Below are 21,579 nucleotides of genomic sequence, written 5' to 3'. Positions count from 1 at the left end.
TTATTTAGTACTTCTAATGTTGTTATTTTGAATGACCACTGCGAGTGCTTACCTACTTTGAGCTAACACTCGATGTCCCATCAATTTTATCATCTATTAACCTTAAGTGACCAGACGCTCTAGCTTGGGAGCTTGTTTTGAGGCATACCATCAAAGACAGCTCCCTGTATTAATACACAGCTGCAGACTGTTTGATTAGAGTCATTGTCACGGTGACCTCACAATGTTTTGTATAAATAGTATCTGTCTGTCTAGAAGTAGTAGGGCACACTCAGCTTGAGATATTGTTGAAGGTTGACTGTGCCTTTTTTTGAGAATGAGATAATGAAACTCAAAAGACACGCTTTTATTTGTGAGCTCTGTTTACAGAAATTCCCACAACAAGGCCCATTGAACTTCTATATTCTGTTGTACCAGTTTTTTATTACTATGTGTTCCCATCACCGCATCATTTTTATAGAGTGATGAACATACTAAAGGACCGTTAGCAGCTTAAGGCCCACACATACACTCGCAGTGGTCATGAATTGAGGTTTCTTTTTTTGGACTTCTTTTTATTTCCTTTCAACAGGTACAGAACCATCACATGTTTTGACATGACACAACAGGGTCATAAGTGTCCTTACGATGTTCCATTAAGTAGGAATGAGTAATAATTTCCGTTCATAGGCCCAGAGAATACATAAATGTACAGGGATGAAAAATAACATGTTTATTTATACTTATATTAGGAGACAAGAGAAGATAAGTATAGAAAAGGAATTGAAAAAGAATAAATAAATATAGGTGAAATAAAAATGAGAGATAAAGTTAGAAAATATAAATTAAAAAAAATAGAATAGGAATAATAATAAACAAAATATAATTAAAAACTAAATAGAGAAAAATAGATAAGGGAAAACAATTATAATAAGTAAATAAATAAATTAAAAATAAAGAGAAACAAAGTAAAAAATGATAATAAATCACAACGAAAAAAAGAATAAATAAATACCAACAAAAATGAAGAGAAGAATAAAAAATAAAAATCCCCAAGTTGTTACATATTTATTTAGTTCACATCAATTAAGAAAAATGTTATTGGGGCATGAATTGAGGTTTCAACAGAAAAAATAAGATTTAAAATCCTTTATTTTATGTAAAATAGTGATTAGGGATAAGTAAGGAATTTAAAATGTTTTTTTATACCCACGCTGGAGAACTTTAGTTCTTGGATGAGATCTGAATGTGGAATTCAGATTTTAGCTTTCTTTTAAAAACTCATCCACCAGTTTGTCCGTCAGTTTTACTGCAGTTCTACTAATAATTCTCTTTTCAGTCTTTTAAGTTGCAGCAAATCATATCTATGTCCTTCACAGGCCCTGAAACACCTCCGCAACATCCAGGTGATAAACTTTGGAGACTGTCTGGTGCGGCCAGCAGGAGCAATAGCTATTGCCGAAACTGTATCGGAGGGACTACCGATCCTCAAGGTAAGTGAGAAATACATTATACTACTGGCTGACCTGAGCTGTCACTGCTACTCAGAATAATCAATTGTTGGTGTGGATGTTGTGACCCTGCCCATCCAATCTGGATGTAACTGGGCATAAATTAGTAGCCAGACTAAACATGGTCACACACACACCAGTGGAGGTTGCGTTTCTATCCTAATTTGATTCTAAAAGGTCTTCATTTCCCTGTATATTTCTTAGCTTTTGTTTGACATTTTTCCTCCCTTCTGAGTAAATATTCTGTTACGTTTAACAGGAACTCAATCTGTCATTCGGCGAGATTACAGAGGAAGCTGCTCTGGCTGTGGCACAAGCAGTAAAGGACAGGGACCAGCTGGAGAAACTGGATCTAAATGGTAAAAAACTGTGAAGAGCAAACTCTGCTCTTCACACATCTACATTTTTAGTTATTTTTTAGTATCTTTAATTATTATCCTTTTTAAAAAGTACAAAAATCAGCTTTTCTATTAATAGTTTTAGGAGATTAGGTGACTTTCATTTGTAGAGACGTTAATTGGTGATTTTCTTTTTGTTTAATTTGGCTCTCCTGACTACGCTCCATAAAATAATCTCTCTGGTTTTCAGGTAACTGTCTAGGAGAGGATGGCTGCAAAGCTCTGAAAGACATCATGGAAGGCATGAACATGGACCAGCTTCTAGGATCGCTCAGGTAATCACATCGGGCTTTAGCTCCTGTTGCGTATATCCTTTCTCTGTACCTGTCTGTCCTATTGTTGGTCATCGGTGCCTGGAATCGAACCTAGCATGCACTGGGTGAGAAGCAGGACAGGCTGCTAGTCTATCACAGAGTTAACACTCATAAACACGATACTCAAGACCTGTTTGTGTTTGGACTGTGAGAGGAAACCAGAGCAAAGAGGTGCAAACTCCTCATAGAAAACAGGTGAGGTGACAGTGTGCATTATTATTATTATTTCATGTGTTTTTAAACACAAACCCTAACCATTGACCTTAAATATGTAAAGCAAGCACCGGGCTTGTTCTCCGAAATGTGTTACTATAGCAACCTGGATTGATGTAACCTGCCTCATAAAGAGAATCAAGCCGAGCTATCCGTTAATAATCCGGGACAAGCAAGTCTAGTGCAGACAACAGTTGTCATGACTTCTGTCACATTTCTCCACCATAACCTTCCTCGTGGCTTGTGTAAATCCCATCTGCTCCCCTGATTGATGCATCACATCTGCACCTGGAAAGCTGACGCAATCTGCCCGACAGTGACTTCTCACATGAACCTCTCGAATATCACGATCACTCAAAAAGATGCATCTCATCCCAAAAAATCCTCCCTAATGAGCTGTGTTTTTAATCTGCCTCAGTGACGATGAGGGTGAGCCAGAAGATGATGACGAGGATGACGACGAAGAGGAAGAAGAAGACGAGGATGAAGAGGATGTGGATGAGGAGGAAATCGAGGAGGAAGAGGAAGAAGAGGAGGAGGAGGAAAGCAATGGCATCAAGGTCAGATAAATGTGTGATGGTGTTGTGTAGCATCAAAGCAAAAGTTAACCTAAAAAAATACATCATTAATCACCTGTGCATACATGAATTGAGTAAAGATTACATTTCTACCTAACAAACTGCAAGTTTGAAGCTGCAATGAACGAGCTGTTAAGCATTTCTAAAAAGACAGCATGAAATTAATTAAAAATTACAAATATTTAACAGACAGGTCCAAGTGTTCTGACACTAGGTGGTGCTATTGAGAGTCCAAAAAATACATGATGTTTACACCATTATTTATTCCAAGTCATTGCTAAAACCATTGTTTGCTGACCGCATCCACACTGTCACGCTCCTGCTCAATGCAGTTGACATGTGTCAGTAGGTTAAGCAATGATAAACCTCATTTTTGCATAAAATATTTCTTAACAAGAGCTGAAATGCTGGATCTGATAGCAGGACTGTGCACCAACAGTTTCCCCAAGTTTGAAATGAATATGAAATGGAAAGATCATTCTGTATGTGTGTGTTTTTTTTTTTCACCTCCCTATTAATTAGGCGCATATGTTGCTATATTATTATTGCTGACAATCTTATAGCACAACCGTGTCAGTCTGCACTACATGGGTGACATCTTGTCCAATCTAAAGGCCAAACTAGCTGTATGTACGTGTATGTTTGGTGTTTGTGGTTTTGTTGACTTTCTTTTCCCTCCTTTTCCCCTCATAGTTGTCCACCCCTGCATCAGCACCCCGGCCGCCAGACGTCTCCTCCTTCCTCAGCTTCCCGTCCCCAGACAAACTGCTCAAACTGGGGGCCAAGAGAGCGTTGCTGATCGAGCAGCAGGTAAACACAGGATACATGCACACTAGCTTAAGTTTTCACCCACAGAACTGTGTAAAAAATGTACTTAAGTAAAAAGTAGGTCAGTTAAAATGTAAATGTACTGTAGGTACATTTTAAATGGGGTGGGGGGAGGGTATGATGATGTGATACTAGGGTTAAATTAACATCTTTTGGCTACAAAATAGATTACATTAAATGCCAACTTATACACAAGTGGAACAGCATCAGCAACAAGACCCCTTCTGTCCAAACCGCCAGACTCTGCAGTCTGTGCATACAACTGATTATCAATTACATAAATAAACAACTGCCTTCCTCAGTGTAGCCTCATAAGAAAAGAGACAAAACTCAGACAACTAAACAAAAATGATCAAGCTATGGACACCACGGCGCCTGAAACTTCTTTTAGAATCAACATCACCAAAGCAAGCAACCTGGACATGTAAACAATATAAACTCCACAGCAGCTGCAGCCATATTACAGCAAAGGAGAGACTGTACAGTCTATGGCTTTTTACACACCGCGATCAAAGCGTGCGCATGCAACTCTGTCGCTAGTCAACGAAGTGGTTGTTGACATCCTCGTCAGAGGCCTGTACTACGAAGCAGGATTTGCAGTTAGCAAGGTAACTTCAGGGTTAACCCTTCAGGGTTTTCCGTCCTACAGCGGTGGTTCACTTCTTACCGGGGTAGATCGCCGTGGTAACTTATCCTGAACAGCTAGCCTGCTCCGGAGCAGGTTATCTTCCGGATAAGAGATCAACTCGTATAAAAGCACCGCCTACTGACCAATCAGAGCTCCGTGCGCAGATCGTATGATAATATCATACAAATACGAAGAAGTTTAAGTCATAATCCAGGCTGAAATCAACACAGTTTAAACTGTCAAATGCAGGAAGGACAGCTGGCTGTATGCTGTGGGTGCTTACTGCTTTGAATTATGTTTTTATATTCATTCTTTTACTCGCTCTCAAGTCCGTTTCACGCCGCCGGAGTCGGGGACGCAACTGAGAGAAGACTGACATAGTCATAGACTCCACCACTTTGTCAAAGGCCATAATGAAGTGTAATTAACTCATCCATTACACTTCTGATAGCTATTTATATATCACTGCCCCATCTAGATGAATATATCTGACTTTTGAGTATTCCGTTAAATTAATAAGTCTGTTAATTTGCGCATTCACACATCGGCAATTTTTTTCTTTTGCCTGCTGTCCTTCCTGCATTTGGCAGCTTCAACTGTGTTACCTCTCAGAATCAGAATCAGAATCTGATTCTCTGGTCCCAATGCGCTCCTCAAATTAAAAACGTTCTGTCACATCAGGGATTAACAGTCTCAAACAGCAGAAAGTCCTCATCCACACACCTCACTGAAGGTAAAGGTTCCTCAATGAACACAGAAGTCAAGGCATGTTATCATTTAGTATGTTAGCCAGACCTTGCGTGCCCCTGCTGTTCAGGTCACCAACATCGAGGATGTGTCACTTAGCGTGATCACCACTGCAGGCCTCCTCAGCCACAGACACACTTGCAGCTTCTTCTCTGCTGCAGCTTCTGATTTATCTCCTTTCATCTTTGTCATGTAACTTTTGTTTTTACTCTGTAACGGTTTTGACTGAAATGTAGCAAAGTACAGTCTTGTGATAAACAATACTTAAGTAAAAGTAAAACTAAATTGAAAAAAAAAAAAATACTCAAAAAAAGTACACAAAAGTAACAACTTTGTTACTTAGAGTAAATGCAATTCGTTACATCCTCCTCTAGCATGAAGCAGATGGCCATCGGTAAATGTTTCTTCCTCTCTCTGTGTCTAGGTGGACGTGTCAGATGCTACAAAAACAGCTGAAGCCTTCCTCAAGATTGCATCCGTGTACAAGGAGGAGAACAATGACGTTAAGAACGCCGTGTTGGACAGCGTCGGTGAGACACTTTGTCTGCATCAGTTGGTTTGATTGTTGTTGTACATGCCTCTGCTGACAGAGGGGCTTGACTGACGAGAAACCTCAAAACGTAACAAATTAGTTTCTGCCAGTATGTCAGTGTCTTTCACTTCTTATAATTTTTTTTTGTTGGTGTACTATCAACCTGTTTCATCTAGTGATCTCACAGAATGGATTTCAACCCCTTTTGACATTTATAAAGGAATAATATGTAATTTCAGGAAAATTTGCCTATTTACTTTCATGCCAAGAGTTACATAAGATTGATAGCACTCTCATGTCTCAACGATAAATATGTAGCTGGAGCCAACAGCTTAGCACAAAGACTGGATGCAGGGGAAACGGTTAGCAGGGCTCTGTCAAAAGTAAAAAATGTGTGAGTGGTCGGCAAGAAAGCGAATAAGCAAATTTTCCCAAAATGTTTAACTTTGTCCATAGACAACTTTGGTTCATCATCTTCATATTTCCTGTCATTTCTAGTGGCTGAATTGCATTATGGTCTGTTGAAGCTTCTGCTTTTACTTATCTTTTATCTTGACCTCTGCTACAGAACGACTGCACCAACGTGCTGAGAGATGCTAGTTAGTTTTGGAGTCCGCTAACAAGACACGCATTTTCTATATTATTTTCTATTTTGTGTTTGAATAAACATTTATAATAAATATTTTTTTCCTCACAGATGCCCTTCTGAAGAAAGCTTTTACCACTCCGTCCTTCCAAGGCTACAGCTTTGTATCATCTTTGTTAGTGCTGCTCGGACTTCTCAAGGTATGATTAGTCTGCACATATTCAGCAAAGCTTGCCAAGACAGAAATATATGTCACTATCTGATGCCTTTTTGTTTCCTTTACGCTTCTCTGCATTTCTCACTGTGGTCTTTTTCACTCCATCCATTCCCATTGCTTTTAACACTCCTCTCTTTTCTGTCCTCTCGTCCTCCCCCTCCATCCCTCTGTCCAGAGTGAGGACAAGGTGAAGCCCGTGCTCGTTGTTCCCGGCCACCTCCACGCCTTGGAGCACGTTGTTCGACAGGACTACTTCCCCAAAGAGAACGTGGCCGTGCTGGAGGCCTTCATGTCCCGGTAAGGACGTGACAGAATGAGCCAATCAGCAGGCAGCTCCCAGGTACACAAATACCACGATTACCATCCTATCTTCAGGAATGAAGCACATAATGAATGTTTTTGAACTTGGTGCCCGTAGTAAGCGGTGGAGGACACTCTCTGGTGATTGCTCATTGTTGTGTTGGAATGGGTTTATTATTTTTGATGTTGTTTGCTAACATTTAACTTTCTGCCCCTATGACATAGATTAAAGCAAAGGATTCATGGTAATTTATCCTTAAATTATAATCCTTAAGATTTCAGCCCTGCAGCAAACACTGAACAGCTACTTTGTCAGAAATACAACAGAACAGCAACCTTGTGTATCTGTTTTAAAGCCAAACAAACACGTTGTGTTAATGAAGAAGTCAATCAATAACTTGCAGGAGGAAATGTTAGTTTTGCATTAACTTGATACAGCTCTTATGGCGTGTTAGAAGAGTAAACAGTGAGGCTCAGCAAGATAAAATTGCAACCAGTAACTGGATTACATGCCGTATGGTTTCCTGTGAATCGGCCATGCACTAATGGGCAATTTGAATCCAGCGCGGGATGGCGGACCCCGCCACTAACAGTGAAAACTACCATATAGAGAGGTCATTTCAAAGTGTAAGTACTAGGGGTGTAAATCACCAGTTTCATCACAATACGATATTATATCGATTCTCTGGACAACGATACGATATTTGATATCACTAAGTCTGCCACGATACGATTTGATCCAATTTAAGCGCCTGCGATCGATATGAGACGATATCATATGGCTATTTAACACAATCAGTTATGTTTATATCAACTCACAAAAAGCAACTAAAATATGATTTGACAGTTATATTACTGGGCTCATCCAGATCTTTAAATGAAAAACAATCTGTTCTTTTTAATAAAAGGAATAAAAATAGACCTCCTTTTGTTCACTATAAAGTGCCACATTTCTCATGTTTAAGTGCAAATTTTTTTTTTATCAGTTAAGAATTTCAAAATAAAGGCGTATCTTAAAGATGATATGTATCAATGTTTTCACTTTGCATCGATGATATTGGATCGTTGATCATTAAATCAGTATATCGATCCACATCAATGTCTCGTTACACCCTTGTAAATACAATGAATGGCTAATCCTGGAAAATACACACCATAACTAGTATCAAAAATGGGGCTTGATTTTATGAAAATCTTAAGGATTATAACTTTAATAATAATTTTGGTGTTATTTTTTTTTTTCTCTAGATCTAAACTGACAATGTATTAGTTCATTTCTCAATACTTTTGGACTTTTGTTTTGTTGGGAACTCTTTATAGCCAGAGTTTAATACACATTTGGTGCTCTAGTGCATATTCACAGCAGCAGGACAGTCAGTATATGTGACATTGACTGAAACTACAGTGCCCGTGGTCATCGTAACAAAGGAACATGTGCAACATTGTGGCTCATTGATGTATTTCTGGACAACAATAGCTCACGCTTTGGCTACACAGACCATACTTGTTAGTATATGCAAGGATCCAGTCATTGTAGGTTTTGGTGTTTCATGGGATTTGTCAACAGAGAAATCTGAGAAATACCAGACTTACCCTTTAGAAAGATATTAATTTAATGGATAAATAATACAATTTATTTTAAGAATTAAAAGATATATGTGTGTGTGTGTGTATTGGCTTCACCCTCTAACTGTGTGTGTTATCATTCACAGAAACAACAAGGCTCTGGATTCATGTAGCAATGCCAGAAACAGCCTCCAGTCAACACTGCAGAGAGTCAGGTCTGAGGGCTGAGGACTGTGGACACACACACACACACACAGAGACTGAACTTTGATTGATCACTGATGGACCTTTGGAAACCAGCACACATGAGCTCACATTTGAAGAAAATAAAGCAGAGCAGCACTCGAGAAGAACAGACGCTCTTCGCTGTATCACCGCTACAAACCTCTCTCTGGACTCTGGACTGGACTTGAATGCTTTGTGTTTTGAAGTAGATTTATGCTCTTATAGTGTGGACTAACTAAAGTGCTTTGTGTACACTCATATAACAAGGACAGCACTGACAACCTGGGCTTCATGCTCTTTGTATTCTGGTGAATAAGAAACGGCCCCATTCCCCCACATAACCTACGACCAGTGTGTGTCTGTGTCTCCTGGTTAGTGAAGCACAGATCACACTTTGGTGCAAACTACAAAAAGCTCTGACCAGAACTGATCTGGGCTCCAATTTTCAGCTATTGCACATTTTATATTTCATATATGCCTTTTACTATTCTATTGTTTTATATTAAATGTTTATTGAATTGAATAATATGGTCAAACAATGATGTTATTAAAATATGTATTATTGACTGGTAAATATTATCAAAATAAGAGTGTAATGTACAATAGAACAATCAAAAGTGATGAAATATGTTTAAATGAATTTTCTGCCTTTTTAATGAGGCACAAGATGCAGAGTTTTTGGATTTGTGTTGCGAAAATAAAGCTGGTTTCAGTGTCGGATGGCTTTCACACTCTTTGAACATTATATAATATTATAAATATACGCTTTAAAGAGGTAATGTCACAAGAACATACGGTATAAGTACATAAAAACTGAGCAACACAGCAGCTCTTGTGAGTTGTATCCCTGCTCATTAACAGTGGGTTTATGGCAGAAACTATTAGTTTAGTGGCACCGGGGGTCAAAGAAGTAAAAAGCCCTGATGTTACAAACCAAGAATAGTCAGTTTATCTCTTCCATATATCAACAAATGAGCTCATTCTGACCAACAAATACAGTTGCTCCCTGTGTCTCAGCCTCTTAACTGGACAAAAAAAATGTGAAGCCAAGGTGTTAATTTGCAGTGAGGGGGCTCGGGGATCAGGGGTCATCCTCAAAGAATTTACCAAAGCCTTGTTTGTTAGCTTGCTGGTCCGCTGACAGTAAGTGCTGGACACACTCAAGAGTGAAATAGAAAAAGTCAGCGGCAGATAACCGAAGCTTAAACTGTCAGATTCACACATAAGCCGCCTTTATTTCATGTTCTCAAACAGGCTGTGATGGGGACGTTCTGCTTGAAGGTAAGCCAGTTTTTTTTCTTTCTTTCTGAGTTTGTTTTTGAGGTTAGACTTCAGATTTTCTAGGAATAACTTTTCACCTGATGAGCTGACACTTGTGATTCTAGTGCAGATTTGAGATATTGAAAATTAGATACAACATTTAAAAAACAACAATAATGTTTTATATATATTTTTTAATCCCAAAATATTTCAGAAATAACAAAACAGCAGATAAGCAATGTGTTGCAACAGAAAACACCAGATAAGTAAAAAGTAATCCCAAGTAGTAGACTGAACACTTTAGCATTCATTATATATTTTGGTTAAGAGGCTGTGTAGTTCTCTAAGCACCAACTTTGGTGAAGCTTGTGCCTGTTTACACATACACTGAATGATGAAGACAGTAGATTTGACTTTTTAATCACATTTCTAACACATGTTTTACTGCCGCAGATGTATTTCTTCTCTGCTGCTGCCTTCTTGCTGCTTTTGGTGCCGAGTTCCCCCGCTGAAGCAGGCAAATGTCCCAGAGTGTGCAGCTGTGATGGCTCCAAACTCACAGTCACCTGCGCTGGCAAGAACTTAACAGAGATTCCCCCAACTATAGATGAGGTGAGGAATTCAAAATGCTTCACTTTCACTTCACACAAGTGTTTTGAGGAAGAAACACTGAATGGCAGCTGTGGACTGTTTTGTGCATTGCAGATGTTTGCATGCCATTCATACTGTTGTACAGCTATAGCTGCAAGAAGGAGATGAGTGTCTTGCTCAAGGGCTCTGCAGAAAATAGTATTGTTCCTGATCCCAGACCTGTCCTTTAACTGTGCATCCTCTCTGTCTCACATACATCCTCCATTCTGTTTTATCGCTCTCACAGATTACAGTGAAACTGGACCTGAGGAACAACAACCTGCAGGTGCTGTCGAGAGGAGCGTTCATCCTCACACCCTACCTTACCCATCTCAACCTGCAGCGCTGCAACATTATCAAGGTTAAGGAGGGCGCTTTCCGGACCCTGGGCCGCCTGGTCTCCCTAAACCTGGCCTACAACAAAATTGACATCCTTTACCAGGTAATAGGAGAGGGCAACACTGAAGAGACCCTGTTGATATTTTTGCACAGTTGGTCAAAAAAATGGCTGTTAAATATTTTGGTGATATGAGGTGATTTAATTTTCTCTTCCTTTACCTCCTACCTCTGTTGCAGGAGTCCTTCGACGGCCTCTCTTCCCTAAAGGAGCTCCACCTGGACCATAACCGTGTGGAGGAGATCCAGCCTGGAGCCTTCACACAGCTCGGTTTCCTCAACATGCTGGCCCTCACTCACAACCAGCTGGTTTACATCCCCAACATGGCCTTCCAGGTACTCAGATTTATGGGATTATAGACTTTTTTTTATCACAAATGCAAGAAGCTGCTGCACACACACACTGTACACACACTCCACAATGAATAATAATGTTTGGCAGTATGATCCCACAACACTCTGACTCCTCTTTACAGGGCATACACAACATCAAGTGGCTCCGTCTCAGCCATAACTCCCTGAACAACTTGGCCCCCGAGGCCTTCGCTGGACTGTTCACCCTCAGCCGCCTCAGCCTGGACCACAACGAGCTGCAGTTCTTCCCCACTCAGACCATGACCAGGTGGGAACATCTGAAGGATTGTTTACAAATGTTATTTTAGTATTATAATGGAAAGCAGTTCAGTTTGCATGTTCTCTCCGTGTTAGCGTGGGTTCTCTCCGGGTTCTCCGGTTTCCTCCAACAGTCCAAAGACATGCAGGTTGGACTAATTGTTGACTCTGAATCACACAAAAAGGTGTGAATGTGAGCGTGAATAATTGTCTGTCTCTATGTGTCAGCCCTGTGATAGTCTGGCGACCTGTCCAGGGTGAACCTTGCCTTCGCCCAATGTCAGCTGGGATCAGCTCCTGTGGTCTATAAAAAAGACACAATCTTAAATTCTGTTTTATTTTGTTTTGTTTTAAATGTTCCGTTTTGTTAGGTAGGTTATATGGTGAAGAATTACAGTAACAGAGTTAAGTACAAACTTGAAAAGTCTTGAGAGGCAACATAAGGAAGAAATAGTACATAATGAAATATCAAACAGCGGTAAATTTGTCATTCAACTTTTTGACTTTACTCTCCTTTCTCCTTGTAAAGACTCCCTGAGGTCACGCGTCTGGACATGAGCCACAACCCCATGACCTACCTCGGAGAGGAATCCGTCTCCATGGCAAAGCTTACACACCTGTACCTCGACCACATGTCCCTCCAGGACCTGTCGGATCAGGCTTTGTCCCGGGCCCCCCTCCTCTCCCACGTGGACCTCAGCCACAATCAGCTCCGTCACCTGGAGCCCCTCTCAGGTCCCACGAAGCTGGCCAGCCTCAACCTGACAGGTACAACTGGGTTCTGACATTTTTTACTTAGACATGGAGGATAATAACATACCATATGTCATCTTTAATACATCCTGATCATTTTCCTTCAAGGCAACCCGGTATACTGTAACTGCTACATGCGGCCCTTGAGGGAATGGGCGGGTGTCGGTGGCGTGAAGCTGCTGGGAGCCTGCTCCGGACCACCTCACCTCTCGGACGAGCCGCTGCAGGCCGTGGTTCCTCTGGATCTGCGCTGCCGAAGCAGGGGGGAGACGCTGAAGGACGAGTTTGAGAAGGACGATGAGAGCACAGGAAGCACCCCCACGCCCACAACAGCCAAGCCCAAGCAGAAAGTCAAGTGTCCAGTTAACTGTGACTGTGATGTGAGTGTTTTACAGTCCACCCTCCATCATTAGCTGCTTTGCTTTGCTCTGTACGTTCAGTGTGTGCTGATTTTAACCCTCCCCCAGATTCAAGCCCAGCACGCCACATGTGAGGGACGGGGTCACACCAAAGTCCCGCGAGGCTTCCCCGCCAAGACGCAGCTGCTTGACCTCCGCAGCAACCACTTCCACTACCTTCCTGCCAACAGCTTCCCAGGCACCGGCCAAGTGGTTTCCCTTCACCTGGAGTTCTGCAAAATCCACGAGATCGAAGGCGGCGCCTTCCGGGGAATGAAGAAACTGTTTTATTTGTATCTTTCTGATAATGACCTCACATCCTTGGACCCCGGAGCTTTTGCTGGAGCCCCCGAGCTCACCTACCTCCACCTGGAAGGGAACCGACTGGTGAAGTTCCCCGGATCAGGTGAGTGGTTAGCCCAGTCAAGTTGGTACACGGTACATACTATATGTATGTCAAACAAACACAGGAAACCTGATATTTTCTGTCTCTTTGTGTCTCTCCTTTAGCTCTGGCACTCTTACCAAGCCTTATTGTGTTGCACCTGGAGCAAAATGCCATCTCCAAACTAGAGCCCACTGGTTTGCTGTCCTCAGTAACCCCTAAACTCAGGGAGCTTTACTTGACCAACAACACCATAACTGCTGTTGCCAAAGGTGCTCTGGACTCTGCCTACCTAGGTACACTTCACCTGGATTCAAATCAGCTGACGGAGATGCCCACCCAGACTCTGTCCGAGGCCCCTAACCTGGAGGAGATCAACCTGTCCCGGAATTCAATTCGCTGGGTGGGACCGAACGCATTCGGGCCCATATCCCAAAGTCTAAAGAGGCTCTACATGGATCAGATGGGCGTGGAGAAGGTACGAAAGATCCTTTTAAACTAACAGGACGACATTTCCCTTATCTTAAAGGGGACCTATTCTGCATTTATGCTTTTTTCCTTTCCTTTATGGTGTTTTATAGTTTTTTGTACAGGTAAAAGGTCTGCAAAGTTACAAAGCCCAAAGTCCAGGCCAAAAGGAGTTACTCTCCCCCACAGAAACTCTGATCCTGAACTGTCTGAAAGGCCTTGCTTGAAGTCCCGCCTTTTCTTCCGTAAGGTGGTGGTGTCACCAAGTAACACTTTTGCATAACACCTGCCAAGAGGCTAGTTTGGCACGCCGTCAAACAAAGCTAGTTAGAGCGGAGTCCGAAGAGTTTGGTTTGTTTGACCAATCACAACAGAGTGGGCCAGCTGACCAATCAGAGCAGACGGAGCTTATTGGTAGGGGGGTGGGGTGCAGGAGCTCAAACAGAGCGTTTCAGACAGAGGCTGAATAGAGGTGCTGCAGCACAGCCGGTATGAGAGAAATAAAGCGTTTTTTTTAACATTAAAGCATGTAAACATGTTCTAGTAGAAACCCAAAATACAAGTATGCACCTGAAAATAAGCATAATTGGTCCTCTTTAAGTGCCCTGTGCATCATAAACTTTCTTTCTTGTTTTTTTGTTTTTTTGTTTTTTTTTGTTGTGTGGCCAACTTTAGGCCTTAACAAGTTTTTAATGGAACAATCATCACCCAAAAATCCCCACTAAGACATATTTTTGAAGTGAAGTTAGTTATTAAGACCTGAGCATCTTGTGGAGGAAAAACACCTGCCTTCACATCAGGCTGTGAAGTCTAGATGTGACTATATATGAAATTAAGTATTGGATTAATATTATTCACAGCATTGTTAGCCCATGCTAACAGCTCAAAAAGCACTTATTGCTGATCAGTTCTTTAAATTGTACTGTACCACCATCCAGATGTCCATGGATGCTCTGGCAGGGCTGGGCCCGGGGCTGAAGGCTCTGACTCTGAGAGGAAACCAGCTGGAGGAGCTTCCTGACCTGAGCCCACTCACTGGCTTGGAGGTGGTCGACCTGCAGGACAACCCCCTGCTGTGTGACTGTCCTCTGCTGCCGCTACGCAGGTCAGTGCAGAGTTTCCCTCGCTAATGGGATCAAGAAAGCATAGTAATCAATTTACCTAGATTATTTAAAAGCTACGTTATTGACAAGAATTATTTGACTGTCTCTGTCTCCCTCCATCTCTGTCTCTCAGGTGGATGGAAAATGTAAGTTTGGAGGTGATTGCCACCTGCGGTCACCCTCCAGAGATCAGAGGTCAGAAGGTCAGGGATGTCCATGTGTTCATGTCCTGCCCAGCAGGCAGCTCTCCTCCGGATGAGGAGGTTGTCGTTACGGCCTCCAGACATGCAAAAGTGAAGAAACCCAAACCCAGCCCCTCGAAGGCCCCTGGAGTCAAAACTAGGCCCGCAAAGCCCAAAGCTAAACAACCCAAAGCAACCAAGAATAAGCCTCAGAGAAAACCTAAGGCACCAAAAGTGACAAAGAACAAGAAGACACTGTAATAAGTGAATATAACAAATTGAATGTGTAGATCCTTTTCTCTTTTTTTTTTTAATTAAAGCGTTTAAGATTACAACTCTGTGTGGAATTTACATTTATTGTCTGAACATGATAATTACACAGCAAAACAAAAAACAAAATAGGGGAAATACAAGGAAAGAAAGAAACAACCTGAGTATGGGATTTACATGTTTAGATGCTTGTGTGCATTATGTTCTGCCTGCACTACCTTTTGGTTAAAATATGACTGACTGAAATGCTTTATAAAACCCATATTATACCAATTTAATGTTATATACATCAAGTTATAGCATACATAGATAACTATATATTCTTTTTTTTGTGATCAATTTTGTATTGGTATTTAAGCATAATTATATAGGGTGGGGTTACAAATTGATAGATCACTAATAGAGTAAACGAATATAATCACAAATGTCCATGTACTAATCAATACAAAATTGGCAAGCTGCTACAGAAAAAGAAAAGAAAACAAACAAACAAACAGGAAGAAGAAAAATAACAACAAACAACAACAAAAAATAATTTAAATAAAAACTTCTGCGCCCCCCGGCTGAAATATGACTGACTGAAATGCTTTATAAAACCCATATTATACCAATTTAATGTTATATACATCAATTTATAGCATACATATATAACTATATATTCTTTTTTTTTTAAAATAATATTTTTTATTGAATTTTACATATAAACATATAAACATACAGTATATACACATACAGACAGACTTACAATATTAATAATTACATTATACAATGAAATGTTTAGTCAGAATTTCCACGTTAATCAAAGAAAGAGAGACATGACATTTCATAACCATATATTCTTAATATTTTCTCAATCTTTGCATGGGGTCCCATGGTGTAATGGTTACCACTCTGGACTGTCTGAACATAATAATAACACAGCAAAGCAAAAACCAAAATAGGGGAAATACAAGGAAAGAAAGAAACAACCTCAGTATGGGATTTAGATGTTCAGATGCTTGTGTGCATTATGTTCTGCCTACACTACCCTTCGGCTAAAATATGACTGACTGAAATGCTTTATAAAACCCATATTACCAATTTAATGTTATATACATCAATTTATAGCACACATAGATAACTATATATTCTTTTTTTTTTAAACAATATTTTTTATTGAATTTACACATACACATACAGACAGACTAACAATATTGATAATTAAATTATACAATGAAATGTTTAGTCAGAATTTCCACAGTAATAAAAGAAAGAGAGACATGACATCTCATAGTATTTATTCTTGATATTTTCTGATGAGCTGCATGGGGTTCCATGGTGTAATGGTTAGCACTCTGGACTCTGAATCCAGCGATCCGAGTTCAAATCTCGGTGGAACCTAAATTTATTGCACTCCTGATAATAGAAAAGACGATGTATGCAGTTCTTTTAAGCAAAATAACATAAATAACTCCTCTCCATAATGACCACTTCATGACACTACCCACTACAATCCCGGATTAACACATTTATTCACGCCGACGGACGGATATTGCTGTGTGTTTCTTCCGGGTGAGGTTAATAACTGGTCCCAACGTCTCATTTCAAGATGGCCGCAGCGATGGATGTAGATACGCCAAGTGGCGCTAACAGCGGAGCGAGCAAGAAGAGATTTGAAGTGAAGAAGGTATGGTGGCATACAGTACAGCTCGGTTTCGTGATGCTAAAGAACTTGTATGATCTGTCAGCAGCTACTAGTAGCCGTAAATATATATCAGCTCACTGCTAACTGTTACTAACTAGATATAGCATAGCCGCCGGTAGCATGCTAGCGCTAACTCACGCTAGCCTAGCAGCCAAGGCCTGTTGAAGGAGGCTGAGACACGCGTCATAGCTCAGGGGCTATTACGCATGCGCAGTAGAATCTGGTCTGCACTCCGTAATTTTAACCCATCACAACGCACGACCTCAGCTTCAGTTAGATAGATAGAGAGAAAGAGATAGATAGATAGATAGATAGATAGATAGATAGATAGAGGTATGTCATGAAGTGCATACTAGCTAGATAGATAGATAGATAGTAACTTTATTAATCCCGAGGGAAATTCAATTTTCCAGCATCACAGTTCCATAGTGCAAAACATGTTAGTAAAAAAGGCAGTAAAAAAGTTAGTGGTACAAAGTACAAAAAAATATAGCAGATATAAAAATACAAGGAGATGAAGAAAACTGTTAAAACTGAATATAGTGCAGGGTAACAGCTGTGATACACGACTATTAAAAAGTCTTTTCACTGCGCATGCGTCATACCCCACATTTCAAGACCGTGACCCAGCCTCCTTCAATAGGCCTTGCTCTAGCTTTAGGACAGTAGCTGTTAGCCTGCTTCAAACAGAGTATGAATTAGCACTTAGCTAAGTTAGTTTAGCTAAGCCGCATTTCCGGAGATTGAGCCCAGAGTCAAAACCTAATGTTATAATACGTTTATGATCCACTTCAATGTAATATTGGGACTATGTGGTCAACCTAAAATAAGGTGTGGTGTTTGTACTTTACTAGCTAGCTAGCTAAACGTTTTGGGGAACCCCGCATTCATTCAATGAATCAATTAACTAGTTGGTTAACGTTATAGTTGGTTTAACGTTAGCCATGTCAATGTTGTGTAAAGGTATGTGACATTATATCAGTTAGAGTAATATCACAGTGCCAGCAATGTAAACAGTTATCAGTGTTGGAATAACAAGGTCTCAGATGTGATGTTGCAACTCATATTTCACAGTTTAACTCTTGAGTTTATTGTTTTGAGGTTTGAAAGAAGCAGAGAGGTGATGCTTCGCCTTTTCCATTTATATATTTAAATTACATGTGGCTGAACATGTTAACACAAATACAGTATTAACCCATCTTTTGTGTCCCATCTTTAACAGTCATCCCCTCCATGGCTTTGGTTTTCTAAGTCTCTATCTTTCCCAAGTAAAATCTTTATCTATATGAATTTGGTGTTATTGATCACTAGCTTGTGCACTGCTGGCCTTTTACTGTTTCCATAATGTATGCTGTACTACCCAAACAAGACAAGAGCATATTAAAACGTTTTGAATCTAAAATATGAAATTTAAATGTACTATGAAGCAGTCATTAAAGGTCCCATATTGTAAAAAGTGACATTTTCATGGCTTTTACATTAAAAAGCAGGTTTAAATTATATATAAATACTGTGAAAGTATCGAAACGCCTAATCCACAGAGAAATACACACAGCCCATATTCAGAAACTGAGCCTTTGAAACAAGCCATTAGGACTTGTCCATTTGTGATGTCACAAATCTACAATATTCAGACCATTTCACAGTTTTAAACATAAACATTCTAAATGGGTCCCAGTTTATTTCCTGTTGCAGTGTATGTGAATGACGTCAGCTGACAGGAATTACACATGGACCCAAACTGTTGCCTAGCAGTGCAATTCTGTTGCAATTCCATTGAAATGCACTAAAACAGAGCGTTTCAGACAGAGGGTGAATACAGGTATATTCAGGCAGACACTATGAGGAAAATAAAGTTTTTTTTAAACATTAAAGCATGTAAACATATTCTAGTGGAAACCCAAAATACAAGTATGAACCTGAAAATGAGCATGATATGTCCCCTTTAAATCTCTACATCTGTGTCAACAAGACAACCTGCAATGAATGTGTTGGTCATATAACGTTTGTGATTTCCCACCAGTGGAATGCTGTGGCGCTGTGGGCCTGGGACATTGTGGTGGATAACTGTGCTATCTGTCGGAACCACATCATGGATCTCTGTGAGTTAACTCTCTCCTTTGATACATACTGGACCGTGAATATTAAATGACATGGTCAGGTGCAGCAGCTGTGAAAGTGCACATGAACAACAAGTTGTCAGACTCTAAATGACGTTCATCACATGTCGGCCTGTTCTGTGAAATTGCATTGTTGACACTTTTCTCCCTCCCTCATTAGGTATAGAGTGCCAGGCCAACCAAGCTTCAGCAACCTCTGAGGAGTGCACTGTAGCCTGGGGTGTCTGCAACGTGAGTACCCGCCTCTAACAGGTGTCACTGATCAGGTTGATTACGACTGTGCTGTCAATTTATTTTTTTCCCCAAAATTCAAATTGGTTCCCAATGACAGCTTTTCACAAGGTTTCTGGGTTATCCCAGGTAACTTTTAATGTTGTAAACATCACAAACAAAATTAGTGTCCGAAATTTTGGAGATGGATATCTCAAATCACGTGAAAATAAAACCAAAATAATCTGCATGGCTGGATATACACTGTAACTTGGTTAGAGATTCAGTCAGTAGTCATTTTTGCCCATGTAGTTTTGAGATATATTTAAATTGACAGTTTCAGTTTGATTCTATAGATGAGATACCAGCGTCATGTTCTCAACAGATCAAACTGAGAAGCATTTCCTGGGAAAATGCAGGTGATCGTTGTGTACAGTTATGTTGATATGGGGCTCTAAAACACTTAAGTATATTATGTTATAAAACTCAGAAACAGTGCAATGTTGTCATAATGAGCATATTACCGTATTACAGGGCCCTGTTCTTCCAACTGTCTGTTGCTCAACTAATCCAGGCTAACATGATCCAGTTAATTCTCATCCAGCTATTTTGGTTTTAAAAACACCGTTAGCGAGTGATTGATTTGTTGATTTTAGATTAGAATGAAAGAGTGCCCTTTAAAACAAGGTAAAATAAAGGCGATGTGAATAGAGAATTTAAATCATGATCAGTGATCGTATGATGGCAGTTATAAACTATATATAGGTTGGTGTCTCCTGTGTTTACAAATATTACTGAAGCAGACAATCCCTTTACAGTATGATATAAGTACAGAGGAGAATTGCCAACAAATCATTAACATTATTAGCATTATTTATAGGGGAAACTGGTTATTAAATAATGTTAATTTACATTGACTGCACTAACCTGTTTGTTCTAAGCTGTACTGTGCATGTATTCACGTGTTTTTCTCTTCCCCAGCATGCTTTCCATTTCCACTGTATTTCCCGCTGGCTGAAAACCAGACAGGTGTGCCCTCTGGACAACAGGGAGTGGGAGTTTCAGAAGTGAGTATCAGTACTTGAAGTGCAATGAGTCTTACTTTGGTTACTCATTTGTTGCCATAGACATAGAAAATTTGTGAATATTTCTTGAAATGAACATCTGTATTGACAGTACATCCTCTCTATTTTTTTTACAGATACGGACACTAGCTGTATTATTGCTGACCTTTTTCTTGGCTGTGACCAGCATCGACCTTACTGTTCTCTGTCCCCTCCCGCTTGTAAGCCTAGTTGTTATTTTACGCCCATGTCTTTGTTTTGGTATGTTGTAAGTACACAAATAAACCTGAACGTTGTCACAAAAAAATAAAAATAAAATGTTTTTCTGGTGGAGATAGTAGGGGCTCAGTGTTCCGGTTTGTGAAGCAGGAATGCCAGCCACTGAAAATTACATCGCTTTGGTTGTGTGCAAAGACTCATTCACGACTTGGTTAACAATTAAACTACATTTTGGTGGACAAAAATCTGTCCTCATTGAGGGGAATTTGCTCGGTTAGATCAGCTTTGACGCAGTGATTCAGGACCCACCATGTGCTATATAGCGGTAATCCTCTGGCTGAAAGACAGATGCCCTGTGCGGATTAAGTGGCCTGGTGACCCACTCTCCCTCTGGGCTGGATTTCTACTGCAGCACCTGTAGCGACTCGCTCATATATTCAGTTTCTGTTGGACGGACAAACGGATGTAATTTGATGACGCACCTTGGTCTTAATGAAATTATGGGTTTATTGACATTTTATTGACCAAACAATTGAGGGGGAAACATGGCAGATTAAACGATAATGAAAATAATTTTTAGTTGCAGTATTACTGATTTAAAAATAGATTTCTCTGTAAAAAAAATACTGAAAAATGCCCATCATAATTTCCCAAGGTGACGTCTCTAAATTGCTTGTTTTGGCCAACCAACAAATCCGAAGATATTCAAATTACATTTGAGAAAAGCAGAGATTCACACATTTTACAATGTGGAAGTTTTTCTTGATAAATGAAGAATAATCAATTATTCAAATTGTTTTAACTTTAAATCCTAAAAAGTATTTTCTAATCTGTCAGTGGAAATATTTCAAATTCAGCCATTTTGCCTAACACTTAGCTTTACACACTGCCCCCACAACTTTGTCAAATTGCAACTATCTGGTTTAGTTAAACCAGTTTCATCAGTACAAGTAACCGTTTATTAAAGTTAGGAGAGGTTGAAACTCATTAAAAGCAATACATCAATTTATGCCAAATACCCTAACTCACCGACAAGGTGCTGTGAGTGAAGGTCCTCCTGGGTGTTAATGTGCTAAACAAATCAACTTATTGAATTTTTCTGAATCACATTTCTCAGTTCAACGGATAACACCAGTAAAATTGAGTGTTAGTGCACGTTGTCATTCTGTAAAATCAGTTAAGTCTGGTTTGTACAAGGTGCAA

At 40.1% G+C, this 21,579-nt stretch overlaps 3 protein-coding genes and 1 non-coding gene across 5 annotated transcripts in view; all 4 read left to right on the top strand.

The window, feature by feature from the left end:
• rangap1a (RAN GTPase activating protein 1a) overlaps positions 1 to 21,579 on the top strand; it is a 32,940-nt gene that overhangs the window by 4,381 nt on the left and 6,980 nt on the right. The window contains exons 8-16 of one of the 2 annotated variants that reach the window (XM_037792668.1): positions 1,359 to 1,472; positions 1,750 to 1,849; positions 2,079 to 2,163; positions 2,834 to 2,975; positions 3,687 to 3,803; positions 5,621 to 5,726; positions 6,426 to 6,514; positions 6,707 to 6,828; positions 8,544 to 8,653. In XM_037792668.1, the coding sequence (XP_037648596.1) occupies positions 1,359 to 1,472; positions 1,750 to 1,849; positions 2,079 to 2,163; positions 2,834 to 2,975; positions 3,687 to 3,803; positions 5,621 to 5,726; positions 6,426 to 6,514; positions 6,707 to 6,828; positions 8,544 to 8,625 (957 nt within the window). In that variant the 3' untranslated portion in view covers positions 8,626 to 8,653. Of the gene's footprint in view, positions 1 to 1,358; positions 1,473 to 1,749; positions 1,850 to 2,078; positions 2,164 to 2,833; positions 2,976 to 3,686; positions 3,804 to 5,620; positions 5,727 to 6,425; positions 6,515 to 6,706; positions 6,872 to 8,543; positions 9,341 to 21,579 lie in introns of those variants that run through there. The other variant, XM_037792669.1, reaches the window with a different exon arrangement.
• Positions 9,883 to 15,144, top strand: chadla (chondroadherin-like a). Its single transcript, XM_037791528.1, has 11 exons — positions 9,883 to 9,903; positions 10,336 to 10,494; positions 10,760 to 10,954; positions 11,089 to 11,244; positions 11,385 to 11,530; positions 12,050 to 12,288; positions 12,382 to 12,653; positions 12,741 to 13,077; positions 13,182 to 13,534; positions 14,463 to 14,629; positions 14,761 to 15,144. The coding sequence occupies exons 1-11, from the start codon at positions 9,883 to 9,885 to the stop codon at positions 15,068 to 15,070; spliced, it is 2,355 nt and encodes a 784-aa protein (XP_037647456.1). The 3' UTR covers positions 15,071 to 15,144.
• On the top strand, positions 16,388 to 16,459 carry trnaq-cug. Its single transcript has one exon. It is a non-coding gene; the product is annotated as a tRNA-Gln (tRNA).
• On the top strand, positions 16,588 to 20,494 carry rbx1 (ring-box 1, E3 ubiquitin protein ligase). Its single transcript, XM_037792712.1, has 5 exons — positions 16,588 to 16,745; positions 18,787 to 18,865; positions 19,044 to 19,114; positions 20,075 to 20,160; positions 20,295 to 20,494. The coding sequence occupies exons 1-5, from the start codon at positions 16,668 to 16,670 to the stop codon at positions 20,305 to 20,307; spliced, it is 327 nt and encodes a 108-aa protein (XP_037648640.1). The 5' UTR covers positions 16,588 to 16,667; the 3' UTR covers positions 20,308 to 20,494.

Source organism: Sebastes umbrosus, chromosome 14 (genome assembly GCF_015220745.1).
Source record: "Sebastes umbrosus isolate fSebUmb1 chromosome 14, fSebUmb1.pri, whole genome shotgun sequence".
Lineage (NCBI taxonomy): Eukaryota > Metazoa > Chordata > Actinopteri > Perciformes > Sebastidae > Sebastes > Sebastes umbrosus.
This window is presented reverse-complemented; position numbering and strand designations above follow the sequence as displayed.